This window comes from Chamaea fasciata, unplaced genomic scaffold, assembly GCF_029207755.1.
Source record: "Chamaea fasciata isolate MVZ Bird 193981 ecotype frontalis unplaced genomic scaffold, bChaFas1.0.hap1 SCAF_31, whole genome shotgun sequence".
NCBI lineage: Eukaryota > Metazoa > Chordata > Aves > Passeriformes > Sylviidae > Chamaea > Chamaea fasciata.
In genome coordinates, this window is record NW_027094116.1 from 1,013,066 (window position 1) to 1,040,483 (window position 27,418).

Sequence of the window (27,418 nt, forward strand, 5' to 3'; positions counted from 1 at the left end):
AGCCGTGTCTGTGTTTCAGGGGCGGCGGGGCCGGCCCGGGGCGCGCGCCTGGCCCCGGCGGCCGAGGACTCTGTGGACACGCTGCTGCAGCGCATGGCCCAGCAGGACGGGCCGCCCGCCCTCGACAAGACCCTGGAAGCCGTCATGGCCAACGTGTCGGCCCCTCCATCGGCCAGCCCTGCCCGCAACCACTCCCGGGAGAGAGCCCTGGGCAAGCAGGACGGCCTGGGGGCTCCGGCCATCCCCAGCAGCTCCTGCGGCGACGGCGGCATCTCCCTGCTGCAGGAGCGGCTGCCCGGCAGCTACTCCCCACGACACCTCAAGAGGAGCATGGTGGAAGCCATGCAGCGCCAAGCGAGGAAAATGTGCAATTACAACAAGATCCTGGCGACAAAAAAAAATCTGGACCACGTCAACAAAATCCTGAAAGCCAAAAAGCTGCAGAGGCAGTCGCGGACAGGGAACAACTTCGTGAAGCGCCGGCCGGGGCGGCCGCGCAAGTACCCGCTGCAGGCCGTGGTGTCCATGCAAGCCTTCCAGGCAGCCAGGCTGGTGAGCCAGGAGCTGGAGGACAGGGAGCAGAGCAGCAGCCCCCTGCACCTGGGGCCAGACACCATCACAGACGTCATCGAAGCCGTGGTGCAGAGCGTGAACCTGAACCCTGAGCACCGCAAAGGCTGGAAGAGGAAGAGGTGGCTGCCGGAGGAACAGGCCAGGAAGAGACACAAGTCTTTGCCTGAAGATGAGCAGGAGAGCAATAAGAGGTGATTCCCTTGCAATTTTGTGCCTCAAGTTGGTTTTAGAACGTTTCAGTCGTTGAGGGAATCTTCTGCATGATTTTATTAAGGAGTTCAGTGTAGAGGGAACCAACGTGTCAGCCTTCAGCGTGTTCAGGGCCTTCCCCTGGTACTAAACACACCCCAGAAGTGGGAATCTCAGGTGGTCTAAAACTGTTGGTTCTGTACTTGTTGTGTTGGTGAAGGATACATTTAAGGAGTTAGTGACAGGGTTACTGATGAGGTGCCACAGATTGTTCCTTCATCCCGTGTGGAATGAGGAGCCCTGAAGAGTTGCGTGTGCCGTGGCATCTACTCATATAGATCACAAACAAATACTTACAGGCAATACAGGATGTAAAGTGAGGTCAAGTGATATACAGCAGATAAGGAGTAAAGCTAAAGCAGCAAGGAGGAGTTAAGGTCTGCACCCGTGCAGTCACTGGTAAAGGCACACACCAAAATTCTCTCTCTCATCTCCTCACGCTTGTCCCCAAAGTCATCAATAAGCAGATCAAACTGTGTCAGAAGTTCTCCTTTCCAGAAATGGGTGCTGTGAGGGTGCTGGTGGCACCACATGTTCAGGGGCTGCTCTGTGGCTCTCCTGAAGGCTGAGGAAAGGGTTACCACGTGCTGGTTTTAGAGTGCAAAAGAGAGAGCAAGAGCTGCCTTCTGAATTACTCAGCTGAGGCTCCAAGGGATAAACATTAGCAGTACAAACAACATTCTTTTTGTAATAATAATGTCACCAAAAAAAAAATACTTTCCTTATGATTATGCTTAACCCCCACTTGATCATGGTGGTTGAGTTGCATTTTTTTAAGTAGTCGAGACACCCAGAAATTCAGAAACATGGGCTTTTTCTGCTGGCCAGATTGAAGAGAGGAATAATGAAATATTGTAAGATGATCTTGATGGGAAGATGATTTTTTATCTCTTACTTTTTCTTCCAGTTTCTCTGAGACAGTAGCTGAACCTCCCAGTCCACATGAGGCCCTTGGGAAACCACCTGAGTCTGAAACCCCTGAGCAGCCTTTGCCTCCTCTAACCCAGCGTGAGAAGAAAGCCCCTCGACCCCCAAAGAAGAAGTACCAGAAGGCTGGGCTCTACTCTGATGTGTACAAAACTACAGAGTAAGTAAAACAGAGCAAAACTGCTCCCTGGTAGTCCAGGGGAAACTCTGCTTTCACCTAGAACCATAAAAGAGCTGCCACTCTTGAGTAGGTGAAATAAAGCCATCAACTTAATTGAAGGCTGTGGAAAATCACATGCATGATAATTGTCAGAACCTGACCCAGTGAGGATGTAAAATGGAACCCCAGTCAGAAAGCAGCCTCGAGCAGTCTGAAAGTGTTTCTGATTATCAGCTTTGAAAAAGGTAAGAGATTTATTCAAGAGTCTTAATGTTCCTGGCAATCCAGGTGCTGGGAGAGCTGGATGTGTGCAGGTTCTGAGCAGGAGCTGAGCACAGTGTCTGCAGAGAAGGGGTCATTAGGTTCCTATTTTCATTGGCTGAATGATGACAACTGGTCATCTTCTGTGTGAAAGAATTTCAGATATGCACCCAGTTCATTTCACAGTTCAGTGAAGTTCATCTCTATTTTCTCTGAGATGTTTAGAGTAAAAAAATCCAGCGTTTCTCTTTTTTTCCCTCTGGTTGGTTTGCAACCTGGTGTCCGCTAGAATGTGGACACCTCCCTGTTTCCCTCTCCTTTGTAGTCACAAATGTTTTCTAACGCCATCTGAACAAATGAGTTGAAGTAAGGAATTCATGCTTCCGTTCCAGTATGATCTGACAGATTGAAAAGAGAGAAAATGTGGCACCTTCTCACTATGTCATAGACCACTTTAAAATGTTACAGAGACCACTGGGAAACTGCTGGTACAGTTTATCACCTGCTCCTGCTGTAAGCTCTCTCCGTTGTAGAGTGAAGGAATCAGTGAAAGGCTCAAGACTCTAAGGAAGAAACAAAGATCTCAGTGTGACCGAAGTGAGGCCACTTGAGTTTTATCTGTTTTAAAGAGATGTGCTGAAACTTTAGCACTTGGATGGTCTGTCACTGCTGTACACAGCACACAGTGTTCAAATCTCACCGTTCTGTCTGTTGCCTTAGGAGAGGAGCTGAGAGAGTCTTCTCCTTTCCTTTAGTCTAAATATTTGGAACTTTGAGTGTTCTAAGTTGGAAGGGACTCACAAAGATCATGGAGTCCAACTCCTGGCCATGCACAGCCCCAGCAATCCCACCCAGTGCCCGAGAGTGTTCTCCAAGGGCTCCCGGTGCTCTGGCATCCTTGGAGCTATGCCCATTTCCTGGAGAGCCTGGGCAGGGCCCAGGGGGAAGGACCTTTTCCTGATATCCAACCTAAACCTGCCCTGGCACAGCTCCAGCTGTTCCCTCAGGTGCTGTCCCTACTCACACAGAGCAGAGATTGGAGCTGCTCCTCCACTGCTCCCGAGGGAGAAGTTGCAAATCACTTACAGAGCGCTGGTTTGTCTTCCCTTTGCCTGTTGCTCCACATGTTGGGTTCTTCCCTGCTTTGATACTGGGGTTTGGGATGAGCTGCTTATGGACACTGAGGAACTTCACCCTTCCAAGGAAGTTCTGCCTCCACCACGTGAGCTGCCTGTGCACTGTTTGCACACTGATACTGAAGCAGGGCATGGACCTGCATAGCTGGGCAAGGACAGATCTGTGGCCATCTCCTTTGCAGCCTGAAGGGCTGATCCCACCATTCCATCCTGCTGGCACTGGGTCACTTCTTTACCAAATTGGTTCAGCAGACTAAATCCACAGAAGAGTCACTTTTTGGTAATTAGATTTTTAGCTGGTTTGATGTGCTGTTCGCATTCTACTGCGTGGTCAGACATATGGTTGGATATTTGGAAACAGAGTAAGAGGAGAGCAGAACTTCATGTTATTATCCCATTACTTACGTAACTTCCTGCTGGAGGAGTTTGAAAACCTGATCTGAGTGGAGAAGGAAAAGGCAGCTCTGTGATCGTGGGGCACCCTCTAGTGCTGTCACCGTGAGTGTTGGTCCCTGTCCCCATTCTCACTCTATTCCATTAGGGGGTTGTACTCACTGGTTTTCTGTAATTTTTTGCAATGTTCACATTTTGCAGTGCAGACATTCTGCTTTAAACACTGTTTTCCTACTCTGTCTCATCCTTCCTAAATAATTCCTAAATGTCACGAGGACGTGTGAAGCAGTGAAGGTTGCACTGAGATTTGCACAAGTCACAGCCTGTCCCTGCATCAGTCACATCCAGCTGCTCAGCCACAGCACAGGAAAGGCCTGGCCTGGCCTGGCCAGTGTTGGTGGACTGTTAAAAGAGATTTCAAGAGTTGATTTTAAGAAGGTATTTTAAAAGTACCTCATTTCTCTGCAGCCAGGTACAGTTTGCCTCAGCAGGAGTTCACTCCAGCTCTGCTCCATCTGAAGACCTTGTTAAAATACAAGTGAAGAAAGCTCAGATTTTGATAAGTTGCAAATGAACTAAGGATAAAAGAAATGGCTCCTGAGTCTCAGTTCTACCTCCTTTCCGACTGTAATTTTGTAGGCAGCATGGCTGTAGCCTTCACAGGAGTGTTCCCAGTCCTTGGCTCCCTCTGGGAGTTCCACGGACCTGGTGCTGGAGAGATATTCACTCTGTGGCGGCACAAGGTTGCGGCTTTGGAAACAAGGGAAGATTTTGTGCAGGAGTTGTTCTCTGTATCCAGCAGTGGCTTTCTTAGAGGAATGAACTGAAAGTCCAGTTCACAAAAAAATTTCATAATTGGTAAATTAGCAATTAATTTAAATGTTGTAGAGTGTTTACAGAAATGCATTATTTTGACACTTGAGCAGGTGCCTGATGTTGGCACAAGCTGATGTTGCACCAAAAGAATCAACTGCGCTTTCTCCTCACCTCTGTGGCAAATTCCTGTTCTTGTGCTGTCCCTTCCTTTGGCCCATCCTGATGTCGAGGTGGAATTATGGTTGGATGGAATCCAGCCTTCCATTGGAGGCTTCCTGGAGCAGTTAACCCTGCAGTCAGACCAATGGTCAGATCAGCATCAAAGCTAGCTTATCCCCACTTAAAATGGTCATCAGACTGTGGTCTGAGGAAAAATGGGGCTCCGCACATCAAAAATGTAATTCCACAGAGAAGTAATCCCAGCCAACATGATAAGAGCGTAAAGACGCTGGAAGCTGGAGAGGAGGAACACAAATGGAACAGAAAAAAAGGAAGGAGAGTGTTGAAGAGAAGTGAAGCTACAGGGAAGACAACTGTGGGTCTGGTCTTTGTTCCCTTAGTTTGCCTGTGACTCGAGACTGACATTTTGAGACTAAACCTGGTCTTCAGCCCCTGCAGAGTAGTACAAAATGTGCTCATCTACAAAAATGTCATTTGGCCATTGCCCTGTTACTGGAAGCCTGCACAGAGAGGCCAGTTCAGTTCTCTTCGTGGGGAGTGCCCCAAAATGGAAATTATAAATTCATCCCTAAAGAAACGAAACCAAACAGCTTTGGGCAATGGATTATAGAGTGGGAAGTGTTTCTTGTAGAATCAAAGAGCCTTTAAGGTTAGAGGAAACCTCCAGTCATCAAGTCCAACCTTTTGTGTAGCCAGGCTTGTGTTTCAGTCTGTCAGATGCTCAGGAATGTCCTGCCCCAGCTCCCTGTGGTAAGTGCCCACCTGGGCTGGTGGAAGTTGTCTTTTCCCTGATTATTGGTGAGATCTCACACAGATCTAACTGGCTTGCTTGGAATCACAGAATCATGGAATGGTTTGGGTTGGAAGGAACCTTAAAACTCATCTTGGTCCATCTTCTGCCATGGGCAGGGACACCTTCCACTATCCCAGGTTGCTCCAAGCGCCATCCAGCCTGGCTTTAATCACATCCAGGGGCAGCCACAGCTGCTCTGGGGACTCTGTGCCAGGGTCTCACCACCCTCACAGGGAAGAATTTTTTCCCAAGTATTTCTAGTTGATAGCTATATCTCAAAATTTGTTTTTAACTTTCATTTTCCTGTCACCAATTAAACAATAATATCACATTTTTTTATTGAGCCATCTTTCTGTTATTTGTCCAGTTATTAAAATAGAGCCCTTAAAAAGCTTCAGTAAACTTCAACAGACTTCAATATCATTTAATCTTTGGTATATTTAACATTTAGAAATCTCCTTGAATGTTGCAGGATTGCAGTTCTAAATATAACCATATCAGATTTTGTTTTCCAAGGTTTGTTGTTGTCCAGGGGGAGATGTTTATAAACACCAGACAACAGAGCTGTCACCTGCCTGACCCATACATTCTGAGTTCATACTCCGATTTTTCTTTCTGCAAAGGGGTGTCTCATTGCTTTTTTAGCTCTGATTTCTGTTCTTTCTCTGCCTTTCCTGATAAACAACCTTCTAAAGGGCAGCACACGAATGTTTGCTCTTAAGGAAATGGGAGAGCAGGGCTGTACATGTGTCACGTGTCAAATTCCTCAGCAAAACCACCAGATACGATCTGCCCGTCGTCTTTTATTTGTGTAGTTTTAGTTATTACTTTTATATCACATGCTGGGCATTTAAAGTCAATGTTGTCCCATTGGGTGTTGCCTTAACAGCATTTATGGAGAAAAAAATCCATTGTGGAGGGCTGGCATCAGCCTCCTACAGGCAACCTGGAGAGCAGTTCTTTGGCCATTTCTGTTCTTACTGTCTTGCCTGATGCTCCAGACCTTTGTGCCTTAACTGAAACAGAAAATGCGTTTCGTGTGAGTGACAGATGTTCCCCATTGTGATGTTTTGGTTCTGTCCCTGTCTTCCACAGCCCCAAGAGCCGCCTGATCCAGCTGAAGAAGGAGAAGCTGGAATACACCCCAGGGGAGCACGAGCACGGGCTGTTTCCAGCCCCTATCCACGTCGGTGGGTACCTCACCTGTGTTTTCATTGTTGGGAGACAAATGTGGCACTGGGGGGGGCCTGCACAGCTTCTGCTTTTCTCTGGTTTTTATCCCTTGCCAGGTCACTCGTGGCTTTTGGCACGTGAACTTTGCCAACTCATCCCTCTGTGTTCCCCAGTTTGACTCAAGAGGCTTTTTTTTTAGCTTAAAACATTGTTCTTGATTATTTTTATGTGTCAGAAAATACAATTCTAGTTGAAAACCTGCTTTAACTGTGATAGTCCTTGGATGAAATGCAGGGCAATAGTCTCCACCTCAAAGTAAAATTACAGCACAATAGCCACAGGCAATTAGGACCATTTGTTAAATCCCAAATGCTGAGCGTGGAATTATAAATTCCCCTATGTCCCCATGCACTTAATGGTGTCTGTCTTTACACAGGGATAAAAGGGTGGAAGAATTAAAAGCTTTGCTGTTATATCTTTGTTTTTTACTTTATCCACATTTTTAGGTCTCAGGTAGGAAAAAAAAAATGGGACTTAGGATTTCAGAGAATCACAGAATTATGGAATGGTTTGGGTGGGAAAGGACCTTTCAGGGCATCTTGTTCCACCCTGTTCCATGGGATTCCATAGCCCTGGTTACTCCAAAGCCCATTCCTGGCCTTGAACACTTCCAGGGAAGTGCCTGTGGAAAGAAGCCATAACCCAAGTCTGTCCCAGGCCCTCAGAGGGGATGGAGCTCAGGATGCTGCTCCCAGGGACTGGGCTGGGGGGGATGATCCAGAGCTCCCACTGTCTGCAGCTCATACCACATCCCGGGTTAAACCAAGATTGAGTAATTTCCTGATTCTCAGGTAATTGTTTCAGCTTTTGAAGTGCTGTGATTCCTTGCTGCAAGTCCTGTCACGCCCAGCAGCGGGTTTGGGGAGTTCCGCGTTGTTCAGCAGCAATCTTTGTCCCATCAAACACTTGCTGTCACTGCTTTGTCTTCTGTAACTGAACTCTTTGGCTCCCTGCACAACTGCCCAGCAAGGCAGAACAGCTGGACAGATCTGTGTGAGTCAGGAGCCACAAGACAGGTTTCAGAGCTGAGGGTGAAAATTTAAATTCTTCGAAACGTTCCCATGCTCAGCTCCTGTTTTAAACGGGATCATAAAACCAGGTTCACCAGGTTCCCAACCGACAGTGTTGGTCCTGCCCTGCAGCTGCTCCCGTGGCTCCAGGGGTGCCTAGGGATGGTTTAACCCCAGAGCAGTGACCAGGACTGGGGTTCTGCCAGGGGACTGCACTGGTGCCCACTCGAGGAGGGCTGGAGGGACCTTCCCTGCGCTGGAGGCCCGGCGCCAGGGCACCTGAAAGAGCTTTTTGTTTGGCCTGCTGAGGTCATAGAAGTGAAAGCAAATTCCTGGCAGATTTAGCTCTTTCCTGGAACCTGCTAGGGGTGAATAAGGCATTGAAAATGGAAAGTAATTTAGGGGTAAATTGTAAGGAAAACATTAGCATTTTTATTTTCCAGTGGTGAGGGTATGCGTGTGAATTTATATGAACACACAGAGCATTGCTGGAGGAATATAAAGGCACTTGTTAACAGTTAGAAAAGTTGGGGGGAAAAGAATCAGGCCTGGGCCTGACACCCCATCCCAGGCACTCTGCTCCCTGCAGTTTAGTGACACAGGATTCCAGCAAAATGATCAGAGAATGTTGAATCTTGGCTAGAACTAACCAGTGTCAGCCCTCGGGTCTGGTGTGAATGATGTAATGGGTCTGTGTCCTTTAGGGGTGACAAGGAACGATAGAAAAGAGCCAAAATCTGCAGTGAAAGCAGGAACTCCTGTCTAAAACGAGTTCCAGTTATTGCTGAAAATACAGCTCCCCTTGAAGCCTTTCCAAAAAATCTAGGAATGTGTTTGCCAAGTCTGAATTCATTCTTAAATCTCTTCTGGTAAAGGTCACGGGAAAAGGCTGGGAGATTATTTTCAAAACTGATTTGATTTCTTTGAGTACAATATTGTGATTTACCAGCCTGCATGGGCAGTGCAGGTCTTGTCCCGGGTGTTAAAGTGTTGGACTGTGCACAGGAAAACTCAGGAGAACGTGTCAGCTTCGAGGACAGGGCTGTGGTCAGTCCTGATAAGTGTTGTGGTCAGTTGTTTCAGATGCTGTGGTCAGTCCTGTCCAGTGTTATGGTCAGTCCTTCCAGGTGTGGTCAGTTCTTTCAGGTGTTGGCTGTGGTGCCCTCACAGGGTTGTGCTCAGTCCTGTCCAGGGTTGGCTGTGGTGGGGTCTGTCCCAGCTGCTTCCCGTCCCTCACTCTCCATGGAGGCCCCTCCTGATCGAGACAGGAGAGCGGCTGTGTCCTGGGGGCTCTTCCCGAGCCTGCCCTGATATCAGAACGTTCTCAGAGGGTTCTGCCCCTCTCCTTTCTGCTCTCCAGCCCTGAGAGCCCCTGTCAAAGCCTTGCCGGGTGCCTGGGAGCAGCTCCCATTCTCTCTGTTCGTGCCACTTAAAAACCTTTTTGTTTCAGGGAAGTACCTCAGACAAAAGAGAATCGACTTCCAGCTGCCTTACGACATCCTCTGGCAGTGGAAACACAACCAGGTAGGAGATAAGAAGTCACGGGGTTGCCAAGATTGGGATCAGAAGGAAACAGCAGCGCTCAGAGAGAGCCGTGTTCACACATCCCAGCTGGGGGGGATTTCTTGTTGCTGCTGCTGTGTGAGGAGAGAAGGGATTTGCATATGTATTTAATGTTGAAAATTCCCATTATTCCATCTCCTGCAAAATAACAACCCTGCGAGTTTCTGCTCCAACAAAAGTCATTAATTTGGCTGCAGACTTTTATTTTGGCAGTGCTGCTCTGTGTGGGGAGCTGGTTTCAGACACGCCTCGGGAGAATTCGGATGTACTGCCAGCAGCACTGAGAAATTTCAGGCCTTATTTTTCTTGGATCGATCCCAGCAGAGTGGAATTTATTTTTCACTTGCAAGCTGAAATTTTCGTACTGAGGAAAGAAGAGAAACTGTTTAACAGTCTTGTTCTTTTTAAAGAGCTTTAAATATGTGCAAGCTTAAAAATAGGATTTCTTTTTTCCCCCTGAGATGTTTCCACCAAGTGATTTACCACAGGATTTAAGGCTGATGGGAGAATCTGCCCTCAGCTCTGTGGTGAGAAAGTGCTCTCAGACGTGTAACTTGAGCATGTAAATGAGCAGGACACATTCCCAGGTGCTGTGGCTCCAGCTGCACTCCAATACCCCTGGAATCTGATCCTCAAGTCAGGAGCATTGGGGACATTTCTGCCGAGGACACTTTCTTGTAATTGTGTACTGACCATGGCCTGTCTCATCTGTTCAGTATTTTATAAGTAGGAAATACATGGAATCTGTTTCCCTGACATTTTCCAGCTCTCCCTGGAATATTGGAGGCCCTTGCAGAGGAGTTTCTCTGTACAGGGGTGTGGAGATATCTGGGTTGTTCCTGTGGGCCGCAAGGGTCACTGAGGGAAGGCTCTTAGTGCAGGAAATCTGTGTGAAATAGTGAATAATTGGAAATTATTCCTTAAATCTTGTTTGAAAGGCTGGAATATATATGAAATTATGAATTGTGGTGTAAGCTTCTCTTTCCCTTCCAGTCATCTCCATCTGCAGAGGAAGCTCCTCTGCAGAGAAGATGAATCTGCATTTCTCGTGGCTCCCACCTGTACTCACAGTTCTTAAAGAATCCCAGAATCCTTTAGATTGGAAAAAAAAACCCCTTAAGATCATTGAGTTACTTTGATAAATCAGCACCTTGATTTTTTGTTTTCACTTTTTTAAGCATTGGCACATGGTGATTCCACCAAAGATGGTTTCTCCAAAGTAGGTATAAATAATTCCTCTTCTTCTAAGCCCTGTTCAGAGGAGGCTGTCCTCGGGACAGCTGTTTGCTCTGGGCAGACAGAATAAATGATGTGGTCAACAAACTGCTCCACTGTCTCACTAAGCCCAAATTCTACTTATTCAGGTCCTTTTTGTGACCTCTTTGTTAATGCAGTCTGAGCCTAGAGAAGAGAACACAGATTTCTAGTAATGATTACAGAACAGTTCCCTATGTGCAGAACATAATTTCCCTGATCTTTTTGAATAACAGATGCACTTATGCAATGTATTAAAATTTTCTTTCTCTTCCTTTTAGCTGTATAAAAAGCCAGATGTCCCACTTTATAAAAAAATCCGTTCCAGTAAGTGAAATCTTATTACTAAACTGTGATAACTGTGGAGTTTTCATGTGACACCCTCCTTTCTGTCCTGCTCTTTGTCCTGCCAAAGATTCTTCCACCTGCTTTTTTTACTTTACTGATTGAAATGAAAATACTGTAGATAAATAGTTCTGGTTTTTTTTTTCACCTGCAAAGAATTCTTTTCCCTATTTGGGTTTGTTTTTTCTTTTTTTTTTTTTTTTTTTTCCTCCAGATGTCTATGTGGATGTCAAACCTCTCTCTGGCTATGAGGCCACCACCTGCAATTGTAAGAAACCAGAGGATGACAGTGGGAAGGGCTGTGTGGAGGATTGTCTGAACAGGTTAGCAATGGGTTATTTCTTATCAGTTCATCAGCTCCTAGGAAAAGAGTTGTGCTGGATGCACTCCCGCAACAAAGGCATCATCACAGGGGGGAAATTCCTGACCTGGCTCTCTGGACATGCTCTGGGATCCCAGTGTCACCCCAGATTGTCACTGCTGGGACTGAGGCCCCTTCACAGTGACCCAGTAGGGCCCTGCTGGACCCCCCACCCTCCCAGCTGCTCCCAGTCAGACCAGTTCCCTCCCAGCTCAGCCCCAGGCTCTGGCTCCTTCCAGCCCTTGGATGGTGGAGCAGCCACAGGAACAGCTGCAGCTGCTGGCCCTGGGGAGGGACCCAGGCCCCTGTCCCCTCCTGGGCCTGTGTCCCCTCCCTGGGCCCGTGTCCCCCCTGGGCCCGTGTCCCCCTGGGCTGTGCCCGATGCTCTGGGGGCTCAGTGGCCTCTTGGCCTTGGGCAGGCAAAGGGTCAGTGCCAGGTCCGGCCCCTGCCGGGGGCTCCGGCCATTCCCCCTCCCCAGGCACAACCTGCAGGAGCTGCACCTGCACCAGGTGATTCCTCAGCACTGCCCTACCCCTTTCTCCAGGGGAAGATCCCATTAAAGTCTCCATTTTGCCCTTGGAATAGCAGAGAGAGCCAGGCAGGGAGTCACTGTGTGAATTACACCTTGAAAACAAGAAGCATTTTAGTTATTGAGTAACTTCTGTTTTGTTTAATTAGTTATTATTGATTTATTTCTTTATGTATTGATTTATTATTCAACCATAAATACATTATATATATAATGTTGATTTTTATATTGATTTATAAATTGGTTTTATATTGATTTATTACTGTAAGTAATATTATGTGATGATTTATATATTTCTATCCAGTTTTCATATATTGATTTATGATTGATTTTCCTTGCATGACAGATCCCAAAGGACGCTCTTCCCCTCCCTTTACCTTCTCTGTTGTCTCTTTTAGGATGATCTTTGCAGAGTGCTCCCCCAACACCTGTCCCTGTGGGGAGCAGTGCTGCAACCAGCGCATCCAGAGGCACGAGTGGGTGCAGTGCCTGGAGAGGTTCCGGGCCGAGGAGAAAGGATGGGGTATCCGTACCAAAGAACCCCTGAAAGCAGGACAGTTTATCATTGAATATCTGGGAGAAGTTGTTAGTGAGCAAGAATTCAGGTAGAAATATTCATTTGCTGCTTTAGCATGGAAGGCTCATAAATGATTTTTAGCGCCTGTGGTCGTGGTTGGGATATCGTCAGGCTGGAACAAAGGGGAGGATGAGGGGGAAAGGGAAGGCTTAGAATTCTGGGGTTTTTGGTTAACCAAGTCCAGTAGAGAGGGGTGGTTAATGTTTGAAATGTATAATCTGCCTCATCTGCCCTGTAAATGCAAAATGCTGAAAGTTACTGAATGTGAAATGAGAACTCGGCAGGATTTGGGCTGCTCCAGGTAGAACTGTGGGCCTGGAAGGGGCTGCAGAAAGATATGAAGGAAAAAGAACACATGGAAGCATTGATAACCATTGAAAGAAAGAAATTGTCTTGTTAACTCCATGGCATCGTGGGATATTTGAAGGGACTGCTGTTCTCAGAGCTTCACCAGAAGGCAGCTGCATTCTCCTCATATAGAGATAAGCATTAACACTTGACTCCTGTCCCTGTGCTCTTGTGATCCATGGATGTGATTCCGGAACCTGCCCATTCCCCAGAAGAAAGCTGGTAGTTGTACATGTGCATACACAGACACCCCAAGGAATGTATGCTTGCATTTTCTCTTCCATACACAGGTTTCCAACATGAAATGTGTACAAATAATCTGCAGAACCCAAAAGGGAGCATTCCAGAAGAGCAAATTTCTAAATTCTAACCCAAGCTCTGTCAGTGGCCTTGACTTATAAAAATAGGTACAAGAATGGTTTTCCTCCATCTCTAGGTGTACGGTTCTGTAAAATAGAAAAGATTGTCATTGCTTTTTCTTCAAAACCCTCTGAGACGTGCTCTTACTGTGTCACTGCCTGTGTGCTGCATGGAACGAGCAGACTGACAAGGCTGTCGCTGTGTTGCTCCACAGGAACCGGATGATTGAGCAGTACCACAACCACAGTGACCATTACTGCCTGAACCTGGACAGTGGCATGGTCATCGACAGCTACCGCATGGGCAACGAGGCTCGCTTCATCAACCACAGCTGCAACCCCAACTGTGAGATGCAGAAATGGTGAGGAGGGGGGATTCTGCTCTCTGGTGTACCCAGAGAGAAAGAGAGAACCAGTTCATCTGAGGGAGTCAGATCTAAAAATAAGGAGGGGAATCAAGCTGTAAATAATCCTTACATGGTGCTCACATTGCTCAGGAGCAGTCGTGTAGTGTTGGTGAGTGCTGGATGCTTTGGAGACAGGATGCAAGTTTTTGCTGGCAGATCCATCACTCCTCATTGTCACACTGGGACATTTCCCTCCCAGCATTACTGGTTACACTGGGCTGTTTCCCTCCCAGTATTGCTGGTTTTCACACTCCTGACCTCTGCAGAAGTTGAAGCTTGGGTAATGCTCTAAAATCATCTATCTGTATATATACCCTTTCTTTTTGACAATTCAGATGTTTTTTTTAAAGCAGGGAAAGAGGGAAATCATCAGATTCCAGCAGCCCCTGTGTCATCCGAGCACTTTGTGAGAGCCAGACTGGGAGGATGTAGTGCAGAGGGATTTGTAGTGAGTGATTTGCAGGGGAATGGCAGATGGTGGAAATGGAGTCACTGTGGGGACGGTACATCAGAGTAGCTCGTGGTTCTCAGATAATTCTAGATTTAGGTGATAGTAAAGTTTTAAATTTGAAAATCCAACACAAAAGAATTAAAGAGACAGAGGAAGAGGATTCTACCTCTCTGCCCTGCCCAGGTGAGACCCCTTCTGCAGAGCTGCCTCCAGTCTGGGGTCCCAGCACAGGAAGGACCTGGAGCTGTTGGAGTGGGTTTGGACGAGGCACCAAATAGTTAAAGAGAAGGAGCAGCTCTGCTGTGAGGAAAGGCTGAGAGAATTGGGATTGCTCAGCCTGGAAAAGAAGAGCTCCAAGTGACCTAATTATGTCTTTCTAGTACCTGAAGGAGCTGCAGGAAAGATGAGAGAGAGACTATTTACAAGGGCCTGGAGTGACAGGACAAGGGGCAATGTCTTCCCACTGCCAGGGGGCAGGGATACATGGGATATTGGGAAGGAATTGTTCCCTCTGAGGGTGAGGAGGCTCTGGCACATCCTACTCTCTGTAAATGTGGTGTTCACTTTTTAGCCTTCAAAGTTTATTGTCAGAGATGAATAGAAGTTCTGCACAAGCATAACCCAGGGCACAGCAGAGGTGTTGCTGCCTGTCTCTATCACTGCCACTCTGTGCACAAAGATGATTTTATGTTTAATTTTTGGGGTATTTGATGGTATTTTCCCCGCAGGTCTGTGAATGGTGTGTATCGGATCGGGCTGTATGCGCTCAAGGACATGCCTGCTGGGACTGAGCTCACCTATGACTACAACTTCCACTCATTTAATGTTGAAAAACAGGTAAAAACCCCACCTTGAAAAATCTCACTGAGGCCTAACAGTTCTGTAAAGCGTAAAAATTAACGAAACCTGTCGTGTTGTATTAGGCAGAAAATGTTAGTTTTAATATTGAGAGAGAATCTAAATGTTGGAGGTTTATTGGAATTTTTTTTTTTATCAAAGCAACTCTGCAAATGTGGCTTTGACAAATGCAGAGGAATAATTGGAGGTAAAAGTCAACGCATGAATGGACTCTCAAGCAAAAGCAACCAGCCTGTGAGCACCCACAGAAGACCTGGGCGGTCGAAAGAGAAGAGGAAGTCAAAGCACAAACTAAAGAAGAGAGTAAGTAGGAAAGACAGGGTTTGGGTGGGTCAGGTTCATGGGAAATCAGTCTATGCCACCAGACCAAAAACTGGTGCTTTCGTAAATTTTAAACTTGAAACAGAAACCCAAACTTGAAACAGAAATACGGTAGAGTAATGCTGCAGGTTCTGTCTCGGGGACTGCTTTGGCTGCTTTGCTGAGTTCTTGGCACAGTTTTTCCTGTCTATCAGAACAATCTGTTTTCCAGAGGGGCCACATCCCTGAGGAACCCAGTGAAAGTGTGAACACCCCAACCAGGCTGACACCTCAGCTGCAGATGAAGCCCATGTCTAACAGGGAAAGGTAAGGGCTGATTTCAGGGGGATTTGCCTCAGAAATGGAGTGCTGTGCAATATTGATGTTGTTTTCTGTAAGATGGGACATCCTGAAATTTCTGAGGATGCAACTTTTAGTTCTCCTTTACCAGCCAGTCTGGAATTCCTCTCCACTGAGGAGAGAAAGCACAGGGTACACCTCTGAACATCAAGCTTTTTCCCCGTGTTAAAGAATTAATTTCCCAGTAAAAAGAGATTCTTGAACAGCTTCCTAATTTCGGCAGGAATTTTGTGCTAAAACACCACGTGTTCTTGGTACGGAACTGGGAGAAGATCCGGCAGAAGCAGGAGGAAGTGAAGCACGTCAGTGACAGCATGCACAGCTCGTCGCTGTACACCCGCTGGAACGGGATCTGCCGGGATGACGGCAACATCAAATCAGGTGAGGGTGCTCATGTGGGACACGGAGAGTTAAACTCTGTGAATCCAGTGTGGCGTTCCAGTGAGATCCATACAGCTTTTGTAAGGACTGCTGCACAGGTAAAAGCTCCCAGGGGTCACTCGAGTCCTGCGAGAAGTTGTCACGTGCAGTGTTTCAACGAGAGTGGTTTGTCAGAGGAGGAGGAGAATGGCATTTAACGTCGTGGCACTTGGTGCTGTGATCTGGTTTGCAAGGTGATGATCAGTCACAGGTTGGACTCTGTGATCTTGGAGGTGTTTTCCAACCTCAGTGATTGTAGGATATTCTCCTATATTGGAAAGAAATTCTACCCTGTCAGGGTGGGGAAGGCCTGGCACAGGGTGCCCAGAGAAACTGTGGCTGGATCCCTGGAAGTGTCCAAGACCTGGTTGGACAGGGCTTGGAGCAACCTGGGATAGTGGAAGATGTCCCTGCCCATGGCAGGGGGTAGAACTGGATGAGCTTTAAGGTCCCTTTCTACCAAAGCCAGTCAATAATTCCATGATTTTCCATGGTTGGGCCCCAACAGAGAAGGGCTGTTTCCTGCTGTCTGTATCCCCACATCAGAAACAGTTGTGTAGACTGTGAAAATTGTCATTTATCCTCACAGTTTCACAGCTCTCAAGCCTTCAGAGAGCAAAGGTTTTTGGCATTGTGGGAATGGGGCAAAATATGACTATTAGGGAAAATTTGCTGCTCCGATTCCAAAAATAAGCCTGTTGGTGGGATCATCATCCTCACAGGATTTGGCCCCCAGTGGCAGGTATAGGAGAAGCTGGACAGTGAGTATTTGGGGTGAATTCAATGAGATGTTTTATTTGCTCCAGTGAAATAAAATATTCCAATAACCAACTGATACATTTAGGTGAGAACTGACGTGGGAATGTGGAGCTGAAGCCTTGGAGATGTTACAGTAGTGTAGAAAACATCTTCATTTAATAATCAGTGGTGGAGTTGCTACCCCAGAGAAGATGCTGTGGTTTGATCTCTTACGGATTTCTTGTTCAGAAAGGGATTTCTTGTGTGGAGGTAACTCTGTCTTGCCCTGTCTCAGATGTGTTCATGACCCAGTTCTCGGCGCTGCAGACGTCGCGCTCGGTGCGGACGCGGCGCTTGGCCGCGGCTGAGGAGAACCTCGAGGTGGCTCGTGCCGCCCGCCTGGCTCAGATCTTCAAGGAGATATGTGACAGCATCATATCCTACAAAGGTGAAGGTAGATTCCCTTTAAAAAATCTCCGGGGACATGTTTGCAGCCTCTGGAAACGGACTCTCTGAATAGGAAATGCTAGAAAAACATGGGATGTTAAATAACTCCTATTTTTTTTTTAATTTCTCCCCTTACCAATAATCACTTTGCTTTAGCATCAGTCCCCTGCTTTACCACCAGAATCTGCACATGTTGCTCTCCTTTGAAATTGATTTTTCAAAATTCCAGAAAAAATCAGAAATTGTCCTTGTGTTACCAGTACTCCAATTACAGGCACCAACCTCTAGAAATGCAGAAGCATTTCAATTCCCCATGGCTCAGACAACAGAAAAGCCTTTTTTTAACCCAGATTGAATGTTTTTAGTTACTTTTCTTTGGAAGTTTCACTCCAGTGATGTCACTAAGCTCTGTTCCTGTTGCAGACTCCTCCAGGCAGGCGCTTGCAGCTCCTCTCCTGAATCTGCCTCCAAAGAAAAAGTAAGTGCTGCCTTTCCAGAGCTGCTTTCTCTGATGGATTTGCACAGTGAGCGTTGCTGGGGAACCTGACACTGTGCCAACATTCCTGTTGTAGAAATGCAGACTATTATGAAAAGATCTCTGACCCCTTGGACCTTGCCACGATTGAGAAGCAGATCCTGACTGGCTACTACAAGACTGTGGAAGCTTTTGATGGGGACATGCTGAAGGTCTTCAGGAACGCAGAGGTGAGGCTCTCTTTGGCCAGAAAGCTGCAGCACTGGCAGCAGGGAGGTGCCCTCCTTTAATGCTCTTACAGGAGTAAAAGAAGAAATTTATTCAGGAGGAAGATAACTTGTGCTAATCCATTCCTGATGAGGCCTCGAGAGCAAATCATGACTCTTTGACCGCTTTAGGTCAGAGAGAAGGTCAAGGACGCTCATGAATTGAGTGTCCTAAAGAACTGACCGAAAGCTTTAGCTAACCTGCAGAAATTTCTGTTCCTTTTGAAAGGGGTACCCTGTTTTTCAGTATCAGGTATCATGAAATAACAGAATCATATAATGGTTTGGGCTGGAAGGGACCTTAAAGCTCATCCCATTCCACCCCTGCCATGGGCAGGGGCACCTCCCACTATCCCAGGGTGCTCCAAGCCCCGTCCAGCCTGGCCTGGAACACTTCCAGGGATCCAGGGGCAGCCACAGCTTCTCTGGGCATCGTGTGCCAGGGCCTCCCCACCCTCACAGGGAACAATTTCTCCCATATATCCCACCTGAATTTCCTCCTTTTCAGTCTGAGCCCATTCCCCCTTGTCTTGTCACTCCAGTTCCTGATGAACAGTCCCTCTCCAGCTTCCCTGGAGCCCCTTCAGATCCTGCAAGGGCCCCTGAGGTCTCCACACAACCTTCTCTCCTCCAGGCTGAGCACTCCCAGCCTGGCTTCATAGGGAAGGGGGCTCCAGTCCCTCCATCAACTTCATGGCTTCCTCTGGACTTGCTCCAACAGTTCCATGTCCTTCTTGCACTGGGGGAGGGAGAATCCCTTTCCTTGATCTGCTGCCCATGTTCCTTTGGATGTGGCCCAGGACTCAGGTGTTTTCTGGGCTGGGAACACACATGGCCAGGGCACATCAAGTTTTTGGTCACCCATCACCCCAAATCCTCCTCCCAGGGCTGCTCTCAGTTCCTCCCCTGCCCACATCACATCCATGGACCTGCTGGTCTGAGTCAGGAGGGAGATGGAGACGTGCCCCCCAGGTTTGGGGCTGCAGCTGTGGGGAGAATCTGTGCTCCCAGGCATGCACAGACAGGAGCTCAAGGAGTCGGGCCTTGGAAATTAAAACGCTTTTGGGTTTTTTTTTTATTATTTTTGCAGAAATACTACGGCAGGAAGTCCCCGACGGGGCGGGACGTGTGCCGGCTGCGCAAGGCTTACTACAACGCCCGGCACGAGGCGTCGGCCCAGATCGACGAGATCGTGGGCGAGACGGCGAGCGAGGCCGACAGCAGCGAGACCTCGGTGTGCGACAAGGACAACGGGCACGAGAAGGACGAGGACGTCATCCGCTGCATCTGCGGCCTCTACAAGGACGAGGGGCTCATGATCCAGTGTGAAAAGTGCATGGTGAGGAGCCCAAAGGGAGCCCGCTCTCTTCTCCGCAGCAAGTGGAGCTTTTCACCAGCAGTGCTCGTGTGCTTGGTAGCTTTAATTGACTCTTCAGACCTTTTGCTTCCTCTCCACAAGAGGAGAGATTCCCTCAATGCAACTTGCATTGACCAGAGGAGCTGAAACTGTCCCAGCTCCTGTCCTCGGGAGAGAGAAATTAATTTAAAAATTTTGGGCTTTTACACTTACTGTTGCATGGAGATCTAGTCTGTCTGCTGATGTGGTGTGAAATAGTTCATGGAAAATCTTGAATTTCTTGTGTGAAGCTTATTTTCTTGCTTTCCTTAATATTTGTTGAGAAAATGCAGTTTGTAAGTATAATCTGTGCCAGGACTTCCTGACTGTCCCTGTTTTTCCAGGTCTGGCAGCACTGTGACTGCATGGGTGTGAATTCAGACGTCGAACACTACCTGTGTGAGCAGTGTGAACCTCGAGCTGTGAACAGGGTAAATCAAGACTCTCCTTCCTATTACTCCTATAAACTACTGCAGCTCCTTAGGGTTTTTTTTTTTGTATTTGAATTTAGAATTTGTATCTTTTGGGATTGGTGAAGCTTCCTCGATTGAGGTTCATTTCCATGAGGGGTCAGTTTTTCTCTGTGTATTTCCAAAAGGGTGGCAGCCCAGTTTTGGACTGATCATGGTGGGCAGCTCGGGATTCCCTTTCCTTTTTCCCTGCAGGAGGTTCCCATGATCCCTCGCCCCCACTATGCCCAGCCTGGCTGTGTTTATTACATCTGCCTGTTGAGGGACGATCTGCTGCTGCGCCAAGGTACGTCTGGCTCTGGGGCCTGCTGGGGTTTCCATCAGTGTGCAGGGATCTCTGGCATTACCCTGTCAAAAATACTTTCATTTTTCACAAGTGGAAATAACTCTCCCTGTGATGCTGGGAGTGATACACAGTCAGAGTTCTCACAGGGTGTTGATGAAGAAATGTTAATTAGCACAGCCAGGGCTGTCCTGGCCAGGGGAGGATGATGCTGAGCCAACTGCTGGTAGTTAACATTTAGAAGTAAAGGCCAAGAAGGCTGTTGGACCTGCAGTATTTTAGTGCAGAATGGTCATTAAAACATCCAGCTCATTGCTTACGTGTTCCCTATAGCTTATCTCTTCTGGACTGGGCTCTGAATTCCTGAGTCTCTTCAAGGCAGCTGCCACAGCCACAATTCAGCTCACTGATTATTGTTTATTTTATTTCATCCTACAGATACACAGACAGCTAGAAAGAATTCTTTATCGTTATTAGGAAACTGCTCTTGAATGAGTGAAACCAGTTGATAAGTTTGCTAAAGGGGAGTAGGAGAGGCTTCAGTAAAATGAGGAATTAAAAAAGGTCAAAGAACAGCATATTCTTTATCCTGTCTGCAAGATTCTGGAATTTGCATTCAGTCCTCCTTGTTGGGTGTCGCTCTGCATTGTCTGTTCAGTCCAGAGTTCAGCTTTAGGGTTTCTCTTGTCTTTTTTTTGCTGGAGAGTAACTCACTTCAAGGGCTGTATCAGAACTTGGCTTTTACATCCTCTGTTGAAATGGATGATGTTTTATCTGGGGCTTGTGGCATCTTCCAGGTGTTCAGAGCATTGAGATCATTTCTGTCACAGTGTGTTAGATTTTACTTGTGTGCCTCTGATCTCATCTTGGAGACCTTAATTAGAGAAATGCCCTTTAAAGAGAGAAATGTCCCTCTGTGGCTGAGCTCCATGTGCCATCAGCAGGGGACAAAGGAGCCCAAACTGCAGCTGTTGGGCACCAAATGCCTCTGCAGGCAGAGGGAGCAGATGAAGCAAGTTCTACCACAAGGCGCTGGAACAGAACATGCAGCTCCAGCAGGGAAAGGCGAAATCCATGGGCTTGTTGCTGGTCTGGAGTTTTCCACCCAGAGTCCTCAGGCAGGACCTTTACTGTGCTGTGGGTGTATCAGGCAGCTTGGACAGTGGGGGAAACAGCTTTTTACTCCCTCTGGTGTCTAAAAGGCCTCATAATTCCACGTTCTGAGGCAGAAGTGTGGCCTGCAGCCCTTCAGTCTGTATGTGGGTTTACATTTTCCTGGGAGTTGTGGATTGGGAAGAGGCTGATGTTGCCACAAAGCCTGGAAGTGCATTTTGCCCAGTGCCTGCCCAGGAGAAGCCAAACCCTGAACACCAGTTCCAAGCTTAAGAGCTGATGTTTTGGCGGAACAAGACTGAAAATCAGCTGTGTGAGTGGTCACACTCTGCTGTGACCAAATCCCTCTTGTTCAGAGGGATCTCAGGGAGGGTCCTTCAGTCAATGGTTGCAGAAGTTGTTTCTGAATTTCTTGCCAATTCTGCTGGAAGTTGTTGAGTATTACACCACAGACAAGCTTCCTTTGCAAAAATTCCCTCAACCCAGGAGATGATGCAAATAAAACAGATCTGATCCATCACATCCCTTGGAGTGAACATGGAGATCTACCTGGGATAGGAATTGATAAACAGGGATCAGAACGGATCCTGGAAAACCCACAAAGCCAGAAATTGTAATACATCATCATTCCTGATGCCCCAGCAACAGCTGCTGGGTTTTTTTCCTTGGAAGCTTCCTTTTTGAGGCAGAGGGGCATCTGGAACATCTGTATAAACTGGAATTGAAGTCAGATTTCCTGATCTTTAGAGCAAAAGAGCATCTGTCTACATCTCCTTCTGAATGCTCCTTTTTCAGTCAGGCACAATAATGCTGGCGTTGCTTTCTTCTCATGGGAGAGGTGGGGAAGAAGAGTTGAAAAAAGCTCATTTAAAATTAGGTGGTTTAGAATTGAATGGTTTTATTTATGTTCTGCTTGGGGCCAGTAACTCCTCTCTGTATGTTCCTTGTTTTCTAAGAGTCTTTTAAGGAACCCACCTCCCCAGTTTCTTTAAAAGTTACTGTTCAAGTTGTAAAGGGAAGCTGTTACTATCCCAGTTTTAGCTGAGGTGGGAAGAAGACACCAAGCTGTGTGGTGTGGTCACAATGCCGGAGGGAAGAGGTGGATCCAGAGGAACCTGGACAGGCTGGAGAGGTGGGACCATGTGGACCTCATGGATGTCAGCAAAGCCAAGAGCAGGGCTCTGCACCTGGGTCAGGGCAGTCCCAGACTCAGCTGTAGGATGGGTGGGGAAATGGCTGAGAGCAGCCCTGGGAGAAGGATTTGGGGTGATGGGTGACCAAAAACTCAACGTGCCCTGGCCATGTGTGTTCACAGCCCAGAAACCACCCGTGTCCTGGGCCAAATCCAAAGATCATGGGCAGCAGGACAAGTAAAAGGATTCTCCCTCTGCTCTGCACTCCTGAGACTCCACCTGGAGTGCTGTGTCCAGTTCCAGGGCCCCCAGCGCAAGAAGGACATGGAACTGTTGGAGCAAGTCCAGAGGAAGCCATGAAGTTGCTGAGGGAACTGGAGCCTATGGAGCCAGGCTGGGAGGGCTGGGAATGCTCAGCCTGGAGGAGAGAAGGTTGTGTGGAGACCTCAGAGGCCCTTGCAGGATCTGAAGGAGCTCCAGGGAAGCTGGAGAGGGACTGTTCATCAGGAACTGCAGTGACAAGACAAGGGAGAAATGGCTTCAAACTGACAGGACGGTTTAGGTTGAATAAATGGGAGAAATTTCTGTATATGAGGAGTCCTTAGGAGCATCTTTTAAACTTAGACACGATTGATAAATGAGATTATATTAATGAAAATAGAATTACTTGTGCTTCACTTTAATCCTGAATCTTGTTATAGCAAAACTGTGGTGTTGATGACCCTGGGGCCACGTTGTCCTCAGTGGTTCCCTGGCATGTTTTCCCCAAGCTGTGAAATCTGCTAATTAATAACAGCAATATCTGTGGAAGGCAAACAGCCATAACTACACATATGCAAAAACAGGAAAAAAACAGGGACAAAAATCTGGGAGTCATTGTAATTTTAGATGAGAAAAATGTTCTACCTGAGTGAAAAAGGCAAAGGGAGTATCAGAAATTGTTTTGCACAACATAGCAGAGTGATTGTGCCTTTCTGTAACCTCCTGGGGTGTCAGTCTCCTGCCTGCCCTGTGCTGCTCCGGCACCCCATTGCACAGAGGATCTCACTACCTATAAAAACAAGGAGAACAAGCATAATCCGATCGGGATCATCTTTTCTGTGGACAGAGCCTGCCCAGGTGATTTGGAGGGTGAACGATGGAGGTCTGCGAAATGTGGCTCAGGAAGGTGCAACGATGCAGAAATCAGGGAACAAACAGAAGTTAGCTGGCAACAGTTAAACTCTAGAAAGATTTTTTTACAAAAGCATAACTAGACTGTGGCCAGCCGTGCCACAGGAGGGTGGAGAGGTCAGAGCATAAATGATTCCAAAAAAGATTAAGCAAATTCTTGGAGGAAGGATTAATCTCTAAAGCTCTAGCCTTTGGCTCTGAAAGTCCATAAACAGCAGAAAGGCAGCTGGGCAGGGGCAGCACAGGGAGGCTTTTCCTTGGCTTGCCTCTCCTGTGCTGTCTCCTCCTGAGCAGCTGCTGCTGCCCCTTTCTCCAGCCAGAACATTCTGCTGTGTGACCTCTGGTCCTACCCAGGAGAGGTTTTATGACTTGGGACTTCCCAGGTTTTGGTCATTTTTAGGGAAATAACAGAAGAGGTGGAATCTCTTCCCAGCCCTGCAAGTGCTTAAGGCCAGGTGAGATGGAGCTCTGAGCAGCTTATAAGATATCCCTGCCCATGGCAGGGAGGTGGGTCTGGATGCTCTTTAAAATCCTTTCCAACCCAGGTCATTCTAGGATTTCACAGGTCAGAGCAGAAAAATGAAGGAGTAAACTCACTTACAGGACAGAATTAATAAATTTATGTTTCGAGGTTGCCCTTGGGAAATACTTGTTGCTTGCCAGTAGTGCCAGTTTGTTTGGTCCTTTTTGCATTCTCTTTAGCTTTCCTGAACTCTACATCTCATTGAAATTCTGCTGGAATAACCAAAGGCTTGGGGCTTCTCAGGACAGGATTTATTTTCTTAATAGTAATCTTCTCTCTAAGTATCTTCTCTCTCAAAGATTTATTCTTTACACATTGCAGCCATGACTAATTCCTACACCTTTTTCTAATCATGACTGACATGTTTACATATCCTGTGCTCTGTCATGGTTTTGATTCCTTACAGGTTGATGTTTTCAGTCTGGGCATGGAAAGTTATGGGTAGTTTTTCTGTAAAGCTGCTGTGAAGAACATCTGAATGGTTTTGGCAGGTTCTGCGGCGGGTTCGTTCCTTACAATCCAGCATTAGGTGCCTCTGCTGCGTTTGTTTTAATGACTCTTTCCTCTGGTTCTGGTGTGCTGGGCTCAGGCCAGGCTCTTCACAGGTGTGTCCTTTGTGCCCCTGGACAGGTGACTGTGTGTACCTGATGAGAGACAGCCGCAGGACCCCTGACGGGCACCCGGTGCGGCAATCGTACCGGCTGCTGTCCCACATCAACCGCGACAAGCTCGACATCTTCCGCATCGAGAAACTCTGGAAAAACGACAAGTATGTGCAAGGCAGCCTTCAGGTCTGAGACATCCCACTGGGCTGCCTGTCAAAGCACAGGAATTTTGTGGAAGTCTCATCTTAAGGATGCAGGAATGAGCAAGGTCCAGGTGCAGAGGTTGGGGAATTCCCAACTGGAGCCTGTGCTCCACAACTGCACGGTGGAAACACATGAGGTTGGAGGTTTAAGCAAAGGATCAGATATAGAAAAGGATGGATTTCCTCAGTGTTGGAACAGGCTGTGGCTGCAGTGACAGCTGTGAGGCCATTCAGTGCTGTGCCCTGGCCAGGCAGAGTCTGCTGTGCCCATGGAAGCCACGCTGGGAGTGTTTGTCCTCACTGCAGGCGGGAAATGGAATATGGAACGCTTGTGTGACTCAGCTGTTCATCACAGCCAAGTGCAAGAGAGGGAACTCAAAACAAAGCAGGGGTCACTGAGTGAGTTGTGTCATGGGCTCATTTGTGTTTCTGTCCCCTTTGCACCCTCAGAGAGGAGCGCTTCGCCTTTGGCCACCACTATTTCCGTCCACACGAAACGCATCATTCCCCGTCTCGGAAGTTCTACCACAATGAGCTGTTCCGGGTGCCCTTGTACGAAATCATCCCCTTGGAGGCCGTGGTGGGGACGTGCTGCGTGCTGGACCTGTACACCTACTGCAAAGGTGGGAATTAAACACATTCCTAAGCATTTGGGCAGTGGGCTGTGGTGGTTTAACCCCCCTGAAAGCTCAGCACTGCCCGGCTGCTCGCTCCCCCTGGGATGGGGAGGGAACTGGAAAAAGTTAAAACCCAGGGGTTGGGATAAAAGAGTTTAATGGTTGAAATAAATTAATAATAATGATAGCAGTAGTAGTAACGGAAAGGGAGAGAGAGATGTCGAGTATCTGAAGGGGCTAGAAGTAAGGTGGAGAGGGGCTCTTAGTCATGAACTGCAGTGACAGGACAAGAGGGAATGGCTTCAACCTGAAAAAGAGGAAATTTAGGGTGGATATACAGAGGAAATTTTTCCCTGTGAAAGTGGCGAGGCCCTGGCACAGGGTGCCCAGAGAAGCTGTGGCTGCCCCTGGATCCCTGGAAGTGTTCCGGGCCAGGCTGGACAGGGCTTGGAGCCACCTGGGATAGTGGAAGGTGTCCCTGCCCATGGCAGGGGTGGCACTGGGTGAGCTTTAAGGTCCCTTCCAGCCCAAACCACTCCATGAATCTGTGAATAAAGCCCAGGAAGCACAAGTGATGCCCAGGGCAGTCACTCCCCACCCAATGCCCAGCCCGTCCCCCGCACCCCTCAGGGGATCCCGGCCACCCCCCCTGGGCTGGACACTCTGTGCTGTGGGATGTCCTGTGGCCAGCTGGGCTCAGCTGTCCTGGCCCTGCTGTCAGGGCAGGGGAGCCTGGAGAGTTCTGGGCTGAGGGTGAGCACTGCTGGGCACCAACCAAACGTTGGGGTGTGCCCAGCGACATCCTCACCCTGAACCAGACACAGCTGAAGCAGCTACGGGGACAAATTCCCTTTGTTCTGGAAGCAAGGACATGCACTGGAGTTGTTCCTGCTGTCCAAAGGGGGGATGTTCGTGTGTTTCAGAGCTGAGGACACAATGGTTTTGCCCTGGGACAGGGATTCCTGTTTGAAGAGGGACAGCAGTGGGCAGGGAAGGGAAAATGATGTCAGTTGCTAATTGGGAAGTGTTGGATTAGAGTATGCAGGTTCTCCCTCAGGGTGACCCAGCAGCGTGTCCTGCGGGGGTTCTGAATGAGAGACGGAACAGGGGCACTGGGACAGCCCCTGCCTCGCTCACACTGTGATAAAGCACATCTTTCCCCCTCGTGACTGTTTTTCCCTTGTTTTGATGCCAGGGAGGCCGAAGGGTGTGAAGGAGCAGGATGTTTACATCTGTGATTACCGCCTGGATAAATCAGCTCACCTCTTCTACAAGATCCACCGCAACCGCTACCCGGTGTGCACCAAGCCCTACGCCTTCGACCACTTCCCCAAGAAGCTCACGCCCAAGAGGGATTTCTCAGTAAGTGGGTTTGCTCTCAGCTCCCTTACCTGTTTTTAGGAGACTGGGTGGAGTTCTGGAAAGCCCCTGACTGTTGATAAATGAAGCTTGGTCAGCCAGGGGGAGCTGATCCTTGAGGTCAGGCTCTGCTCCCAAGGAACAAGGGACAGGACGAGAGGGAACAGCCTCAGGCTGGGCCAGGGGAATCATCAGGAGGAATTTCCCTATGGAAAGGGTGGTCAGGGCTTGGCAGGGGCTGCCCAGGGAGGTTTGGAGTGCCCATCCCTGGAGGTGTCCAAGGAAGGGCTGGAGGTGGAACTGAGAGCTCTGGGCTGGGGACAAGGTGGGGAGTGGGCACAGGATGGACTCGATGGGCTGGGAGGGCTGTCCCAACCTCAGTCATTCATGATTCTGTGAAGATGCATAGCCTGGGGGAAAAGCTCCCTGAAAGCAAGTTTGGAAACAAAACTGGGTGTAACAGAACCTGCAGCTGAGAGGCAAAGAGGTGCTCAAGGGATGATGGTGAGCTCAAAGAGGGTCTCAGAGCAACAGTAGTGTTAGATCTGCAAACCTGCAAGTGAGCACTCTTCTTCCGGGAGCAGAGGTTTTTGTAGCAGCTTTGGAGAAGGTTCCAGACTTGTGCTGTGCCGAAAGCAGAGATAATTTTTATCATGATGGTCTGTGTCTTGAAATTTATTTAGATATGAAGAACCAGACAAGTCTGGCTCTAATTTATCTCATTACATGATTGTGCCTCCTTCTGTGAAGTCT

General features: G+C 48.0%; 1 protein-coding gene across 2 annotated transcripts in view; it reads left to right on the plus strand.

The window, feature by feature from the left end:
• Positions 1 to 27,418, plus strand: part of ASH1L (ASH1 like histone lysine methyltransferase) — a 63,192-nt gene that overhangs the window by 32,025 nt on the left and 3,749 nt on the right. Inside the window, exons 5-25 of one of the 2 annotated variants that reach the window (XM_066206712.1) lie at positions 20 to 764; positions 1,730 to 1,909; positions 6,584 to 6,678; positions 9,182 to 9,255; positions 10,830 to 10,875; positions 11,108 to 11,216; positions 12,183 to 12,389; positions 13,284 to 13,430; positions 14,655 to 14,763; positions 14,926 to 15,087; positions 15,317 to 15,411; positions 15,668 to 15,825; positions 16,898 to 17,056; positions 17,473 to 17,527; positions 17,622 to 17,754; positions 18,881 to 19,129; positions 19,531 to 19,617; positions 19,852 to 19,942; positions 24,512 to 24,650; positions 25,140 to 25,312; positions 26,502 to 26,668. In XM_066206712.1, coding sequence (XP_066062809.1) covers positions 20 to 764; positions 1,730 to 1,909; positions 6,584 to 6,678; positions 9,182 to 9,255; positions 10,830 to 10,875; positions 11,108 to 11,216; positions 12,183 to 12,389; positions 13,284 to 13,430; positions 14,655 to 14,763; positions 14,926 to 15,087; positions 15,317 to 15,411; positions 15,668 to 15,825; positions 16,898 to 17,056; positions 17,473 to 17,527; positions 17,622 to 17,754; positions 18,881 to 19,129; positions 19,531 to 19,617; positions 19,852 to 19,942; positions 24,512 to 24,650; positions 25,140 to 25,312; positions 26,502 to 26,668 — 3,380 coding nt within the window. The remainder of the gene's footprint in view (positions 1 to 19; positions 765 to 1,729; positions 1,910 to 6,583; positions 6,679 to 9,181; positions 9,256 to 10,829; positions 10,876 to 11,107; positions 11,217 to 12,182; positions 12,390 to 13,283; positions 13,431 to 14,654; positions 14,764 to 14,925; positions 15,088 to 15,316; positions 15,412 to 15,667; positions 15,826 to 16,897; positions 17,057 to 17,472; positions 17,528 to 17,621; positions 17,755 to 18,880; positions 19,130 to 19,530; positions 19,618 to 19,851; positions 19,943 to 24,511; positions 24,651 to 25,139; positions 25,313 to 26,501; positions 26,669 to 27,418) is intronic. The other variant, XM_066206713.1, reaches the window with a different exon arrangement.